Genomic DNA, 7,713 nt, shown 5'->3' with positions numbered 1-7,713 from the left:
GGGATATCATAAGTTTTCGTGTAATCCATTATATCTAGGATTGATCTTGCGGCTCCCCCTATGTAGCGACCTGAAACGTACCCAGTTTGATTGCTATGAATGATTTCGGGTAAAACTTTGACAATACGGGTCGCTATAACTTTGGACGCAATTTTGGTGTCGACGTTAGTCAAGGAGATTGGCCTCCAAATTTCTAAGTAAGTCCTATCCTTGTCCTGTTTCTCAATAAGAGTAATCCCTGCCTGTCTCTGAGATGGGGACATTTCCTTCTTCGTGAAAGCTTCATTAAAGGGATTAATCAAAGTATCAATAAGTAATGGCCAAAAGGTGTTATAAAATTCGATGGGTAACCCGTCGTTGCCTGGCGTTTTTGCAGTTGGAAAGGTTTTGAGAACGTTCTGGCATTCTTCCGCAGTTATTCTACCCTCACATATTATTCTTGACTCATGTGAAATACTGGGTAAATTTGGACTATCGAAAAAAATCGATGATTCTGCATTATCTAGATTAACATTTCTACTACGATATAAGTTCTTATAAAATTTGCGTTGTGAATCCATAATCAAAAAGGGGTCAGTAGAAATTACACCGCTAATGTGCAGCTTTCTTACGTGCTTTTTAACATGGTTGCGTTTTATCGAGATTGAAAAGAAATATTTGCTATTCTTTTCACCGTGTTCGTGCCATCGAGCTCTTGCGCGTAGTATAATCCCTTCTACTTTGTCCTCGTACAGTGCTTCAAGATCTTCTAGTGCCAGGCGCGTATTATTACAAAGATTTGTGTGAAACATTAGGACTGCCTCCTGATAACGTTTATTTAATTCCTCTTCTTGTTTCCGTCGAATGGAAGCTATTTGTTTGGAGAATATGATGGAGTTTGACCTTATATTAAACTTGATCCAATCCCACAAAAGTCTGAGATCATGTATATCTTTACCTGCATCCAGTCAGGTCGGTAAATTGTTTGTTATCATATATTTGTAATTTTCATTTGACAATACAGAAGTGTTTAGTTTCCAGAAGCCAGCTCCTCTTCCACTTGATTCGATTTCTTCAAGTTCTAAAAAAATACCGGAATGGTCTGTTTTGATCGAGGGTATGATATAGACCTTAGTTACCAAATCCTGTAATTTATCGGATATTAGCCAGTAATCTAGTCGGCAGAATATAAAAGGTGAACAACGCGCCCAGGTAAAGCTTTGCAATGTTGGGTTTTTTAATTAGGCGCTAAATGTCGTGTAGACTGAATTCATTTTGCAATTCATCTATAGAGTTGATTACATATTTTCGTGGAATCGGTAGACCGCCTTTTTTGTCAAGTATGATGTCGAGAGGACAATTAAAATCTCCACCTATAATAATGTTTTCTTCGTTACCAAATTCGTCATTTCTTAATAATTTTGATAAATTACGATAAAATTTAACAGCATCGGCGTCTTTGTTTGGGCCATATATGTTTGCAATTGTGTATATCCCATTGTTAATAGCAGCTTTTAGAACAATAAACCTACCATCCGAACTTATTTCACTCTGTTGAATAGTAATGTTCAAACTATTCTTTATGAGAATTGCAATACCTCTAGCATTTGTACTGCCGTGTGAAAATAAAACAGAAGCGCCCCACTCTTTTCGCCACTGATCCTGTCGTTCTGTTGTGGAATGAGTTTCTTGTAAGAATATTAAATCGGCTTTTTGCTTTCTACACCAGGAAAAAATTGCCCTACGCTTATGAAATTTGCTTAGGACTCTAACATTCAAGGAAAGAAATTTGATGCTTTCAGGCTTAGCTTTCGAATTATGCATTCTTTATGCAAGAAAAATTTTGTTATCACATTTATAATAGGTGCTATTTGCTCGGAAAATGAACAAAATAGCAAAACAAAAGTAAAAGTAGTAACAGAATAATTTAAGTTTTGAACAAGAAGTTCAACACAGACACAAAACAACAACACACAAAATATACAAACAAACGAAAGCGCACTTACCATCTCGGTTGCTGCACACTTTCGCCGAGATCTCCATGGCAAATGGTTGTATTATACTATGGTATTAAAAGTGACAGTTTTGCCTGCGCCGAAATTGTAAACAAAACTATAAATCATACAGTTCATTTAGCTATAAATATAATTACGCAGTATATAATGACAGCAAAACAGCAACATCAGGATTACTCATGTCTGATTTTAAAGGACTTGAGACCTTCAGAATCGATTTCTTTATACAGTATCTGCGCAGGAACTGACCATGGGATGAACGCGAACTGGACTCCTTCTCTTTCTTTAAGTTGCTTTAAATGATATTTCCGTAGTTTGGCTCTTTCACTTCGAACTGATTTTGACACGTCGTCGGATATGAATATCTGACTGTCGCAGAAAGGGTAATCTTTCAGGGTGTTCGTTGCAGCCTTTAAAATTCGTCCTTTATCAGGATATCTAAGTAAGTAGACATGGATAGGCCTTGGCTGCGGAGCGCTAGCGCTCGCAGCCGCTTGGTTGATCTTCGTACGGTGCGCTCGCATGACTTCAATATTTTCGAGGCCCATGTGTTTACGGAAAAGTTCTTCCTCTAAGAATTCTTCTACGGAGCTGCAATCTTTTTCGGCGCCTTCCTTTAAACCCCATATGACCACGTTGTTCCTCTTGGACCTGTTCTCCAAGTCATCAATTTTTTTGTTGAGGGTGCCAATTTCTTTGCGGTTCGCCTTTTCTGCAAGAGGGCTTTTAACCTCGGTCACATCGTGGTCTAAAAGTTTACAACTATCTTTCAATTCGTCGACATCTTGAGCGGTTTTCTTTTGACTTTTTTCCAAACTCTCTAACTTCGTCAGGATGGCGTTCAACTTCGACTCTTGTTCATCTTTAGCGGCGAGCAAGTCGTCCATCTTTGCAAGTACTGCGTCTAGCTTCGCTTCAGTGTCGGGCATTTCGGTTCGCTGTTTTGTTTTCGACCTTGTACTCCGTCTAGCAGACATTCGCTTGTCAGCAATTAATGTGCTCAAAAGATTATAACGCGGTCATAGTAAAACTATTTAAGGATCAGTTTTCTTGAAAGTTTCATAGAGAGAGCTCGGAGCCGCGTCCGTTCAGCTTGGCGTCATCACGTGACTCCAAGACACTACACAGCTTAGAAAATTGTGACACACCGACCTGATTTCTGTGGGTCGCCATTGCTGAGCGAAAATCTGAAGTCGCATCTGCCGCAGGACACATCGTACACTTGGCGTTAATGGGTTTAAAAATAATGTACCACCATTGCTCGTAGACCCAGATTTTTAAAAAAGTTGTTCTTTGATAAGCTTCTATTTAACAATTAGATTATGAGCTCTAAATTTTCATCGCGCTATTTTCTATATAAAACGGAAAATAAAAACAACGGAAATAGACATTGGGTTTGTTTGTTTAAGTTTAAATATAAAACAACATGCTAGAAAACTGAAGTTGGCCGTTTTATTGTACATAGAAGGAAGAAGGTAGTTGATTTTCTGCTACAATTTGTACAGAAATGAAAGAAGAAAACATTTCATTACTTTCTTTTCCGTACATGTACAAGACGAAAGAAAACTTGTCTGTCAAACGAAACACGGACCCAACACATTTTCTTAAAAAATTGTATTCTTCTGCTTTTAATTTTAACACAAGTTACAGAAATGAAATAATCTGAATACACAAGGAGGAAGGATGCTCGTCTTTTTTATTTCCTTTTTTTTTTTTTTTGCCTTTTTGGCTGATAAAGAAGAATAAGAAATTGACATCTCATATATCTGTAACAATTTTCTATGTACTCTTTTTTTTCGGCTTTTGCAACTACGAACTGAAAACAAATACAGAATTGGAATCTACTATGTATAATTAATTTTCTGCTCTTTTTATATTCTTCTACGTCTTTTAAAAAAACTAAGATAAATGGATACAAACAACACGGGATGAATCTGTAAAATAAAGATATGAATAAGCTGGATGGGGAATGTTGATGAAGATGACGATGACTTTGTGATTCGAAACGACTGATTTGACAACGAAAATAAAAGGATCCTTTTTGGCGGACTTATCAAAACTAACATTTGTGAAAAGGTTTTGAATTCTGGTTCTCAAATGAAATTATCAAATTAAGTGACAATCGCTACCGTATTGAGTAACACGGAAGACCACTGAAAAGTTACCATAAATTACGCTAAAGAGTCAAGGACAGTTTAGAAACAGATTGAGGACGGAAACACAAATGGCGAACCCTAGCTGGCAGATTTTCGTGACGTCGGCTTTCCTGCCCAAAATCATCCCCTACAACTTATAAGTGAATTAAAAATGTTTCGTTTCTTTCTAATTGTACCGTCTGTTGACTTTAGTACTGCTCATTTAAAAAAAAATCTGTTCTCGCAATAAACGTATATTATTCTATTTTTGTGAAGCCTTTTTCCTTGCTAATTAACGATTTTCGGGGAGTTATTAAACTTGCGATATATTACATTTTACGATAAAAACTGTATCACTTAGTACAATGTCTCAAATGATGAATTGGTCAAATTAAGCACAAGACAAAAACACCACTTAATTCAATGGAATCTTTGTACACGACCTACTGTAGGTACAAATTATTAACCTGAAAAAATTTCTATAGGTAACTTTACATTAGTTTTTAAGTTTCCTTGCTGTTATAATTACTTACCAAATCAATGGGACTTGAAGCAGTCAGCCTTGTTGGTTTCAAGACGAAAGTGAGAAATTTCCTCAGACAAATCCTTTTTTAAGTTAAAATGTATTTGAAAACGTCATACACCATCCAGATGTAATTTTTATTTTTTGACACAAAATTTAATAAAGCAACGTTATTTGTCTTCGTTTCCAAATATAACATTGCAATTAATAGATTTCTCACTTGTGTAACTGGTGAATTCTTCGCAATTATAGCGATGAAAGGGAATTTAATTACTTTTCTAACAGTTTCAGCTGTTAACACCTGTATATGCAGGGGCAAGTAATTACAACATTTTGAAATATTTTTTTAAAATCATATTTACTGCGGTGACGTTGGTTTGGACAGGTTGAACAAATAGCACGTACGATTAATTGATTAATTTTTATATTTATAGATTCCTTGTCAATCTTAAGAGAACGCAGTTGAAGATTTATATGGAAATAACACTATATGTATTAGGTAAAAATCGTTCTCTGGTTAAAATTTTTAAAAACATGAGCTTTCGGCTATCAGTCTATAGCCTTTAACGAATGAAAAAATGTAGCGCGTTAACGGAAATATATACAGAAAGGGTGCTAAAATTTGAGAATAAAAAGAAGTGTGATGAAAGCTAAAAGATAAAATGGAAATGAGGGCTAATTACAATAAAATGGAATATTGCCTAGGCAACGGCTTTGAGTTATTGTCCGCGTCGACAGTTTTTGCTGTGTGCCAGGATTCGAGTGTTCTACGAACGCGGTAATCGCCCTTTTCAATAACACAAGCATTGTCAAAATCGATGCAATGATTATTTTTCCAAGCATGGTTGGCAACGTTAGATCCATTAGAAAAATTCTTCAAATTCCGTTTATGCTCTTTTTTGCGTGTTTGGAAACATCTTCCGGTTTCACCTATGTAGTTCCAAGAACAGTCTTTACATGGAATTTTGTAAACAACATTGCACTGAAGATATGAGGGTTGTCTGAACTTTCGAGACGGGAATTCTTGTTGAAGGGTTTTTAATGGTTTGTTGACAACACGGATATCATTTTTGCGGAGTAATCTCGTGAGGGGCTCAGTTAGGCCGCTGATGTAAGGGAGGCATGCAAAACCTTGGTATGTACTAGATGGATCGGCCCATTTGAAGAACATAGAAACCAATTTTTCTGGTGGAGGAACTGTAGATGGGGGTGGCTTCTTATTGAGAATGTTAGAGATAACAGCTGATGGGTAACCATTAGCTTCTAACGCAGCCCTGACATGGTTGGTTTCACAAGTTTTTCCTTCAAGGCTGCTAGGGAGGTTGGATGCCCGGAAAAGGAGGGTCGAGGCCGTGCTGATTTTGTGTTCTTTTGCATGATGAGAAGAGAAATCCAAGTAACGGTCAGTATGGGTTGGCTTACGAAATATATCAATGACGGCAACTCCATTTCTTCTGGTAACCAAGGTGTCTAGAAAGGCAATTTGACCGTTCTTTTCATGTTCAATTGTGAAAGAAATTTTGGGATCACAGGCGTTAAGGGTATCGTGGAAGGGAGAAACAGCGTCCTTCTTGATAACAACAAAGCTGTCGTCAACATATCGTTTCCAAATCCTTGGTGGGACTGATGAGGTACTGATAGCTAAATCCTCAATCACTTCCATATAGAGGTTAGCAACAATAGAGCTGACTGGACTGCCCATAGCACAGCCGTGGATCTGTTTGTATATGCAGTTATTATAAACAAAATAATTGTTTGAAATTTGTAAGCCAACCCATGCTGACCGTTACTTGGATTTCTCTTCTCATCATGCAAAAGAACACAAAATCAGCACGGCCTCGACCCTCCTGTTCCGGGCATCCAACCTCCCTAGCAGCCTTGAAGGAAAAACTCGTGAAACCAACCATGTCAGGGCTGCGTTAGAAGCTAATGGTTACCCATCAGCTGTTATCTCTAACATTCTCAATAAGAAGCCACCCCCATCTACAGTTCCTCCACCAGAAGAATTGATTTCTATGTTCTTCAAATGGGCCGATCCATCTAGTACATACCAAGGTTTTGCATGCCTCCCTTACATCAGCGGCCTAACTGAACCCCTCACGAGATTACTCTGCAAAAATGATATCCGTGTTGTCAACAAACCATTAAAAATCCTTCAACAAGAATTCCCGTCTCGAAAGTTCAGACAACCCTCGGATCTTCAGTGCAATGTTGTTTACAAAATTCCATGTAAAGACTGTTCTTGGAACTACATAGGTGAAACCGGAAGATGTTTCCAAACACGCAAAAAAGAGCATAAACGGAATTTGAAGAATTTTTCTAATGGATCTAACGTTGTCAACCATGCTTGGAAAAATAATCATTGCATCGATTTTGACAATGCTTGTGTTATTGAGAAACCATTACCGGCTGATAATTTCAGGAGAAATAGAACGAAAGTTAAACCGAATAAGTGCATTTTGACTAATATTTAGGCAATAAATGCAAGGAAACGGTGGTTTGTTTCAGTTATATTTCGATATAATTCTATATCATCGTCAGACTAGGTGACAATGCGGTAGCTAAAGTTTAAATACTAAAAGGGTGGTAAATTAGCATCAATAGGCACGTGAGAATAAAGTAAGTACAAAACAAAAAGAGAAAAAACTGTCATGAGAATAAGCAGAGTTCTCTGCTGGCCTTCAAGCCATTGTTCAAGGATGGCGATGAACGTTTTATGTGATAGGCTTCTTTGTATAGAAGGAGGTTCCAATTGTCGTCACTGTCAATTATCTTTGTGTTGCTACGCACGGTTTCGGTGAAAAATTCTTTGTTGGTCGTAGAAGGTGGGCCGGTCTCATTGGAGAAAATGTCTGGTAAATTATACAGGCCTTGAATGTGTTGGATATTATCACACTGTCGAAGATGTTTGTATATAGCGCTTTCTTTATCCGTGAGCGCGTGTTCTTGTGTGCGAGTAAATAGAGTTCTGTTCGTTTTGCCGATGTAAGAGCAATTACAGCCAGCAAAATTAGTGTACTGCCCGGTAAAAGTATCTTTACGGTAAATTCCAAGGCCATCA

At 37.5% G+C, this 7,713-nt stretch overlaps 1 protein-coding gene across 1 annotated transcript; it reads right to left on the bottom strand.

Annotated features, from left to right (window-relative positions):
* Window positions 1-5,151: 5,151 nt before the first annotated feature.
* On the bottom strand, window positions 5,152-6,356 carry LOC146454245 (uncharacterized). Its single transcript, XM_085095698.1, has one exon. The coding sequence runs from the start codon at window positions 6,352-6,354 to the stop codon at window positions 5,332-5,334; it is 1,023 nt and encodes a 340-aa protein (XP_084951824.1). The 5' UTR covers window positions 6,355-6,356; the 3' UTR covers window positions 5,152-5,331.
* Window positions 6,357-7,713: the final 1,357 nt, after the last annotated feature.

The sequence above is a fragment of the Pavona decussata genome, unplaced genomic scaffold, assembly GCF_977016875.1.
Source record: "Pavona decussata unplaced genomic scaffold, jaPavDecu1.1 SCAFFOLD_307, whole genome shotgun sequence".
Taxonomy (NCBI): domain Eukaryota; kingdom Metazoa; phylum Cnidaria; class Anthozoa; order Scleractinia; family Agariciidae; genus Pavona; species Pavona decussata.
This window is presented reverse-complemented; position numbering and strand designations above follow the sequence as displayed.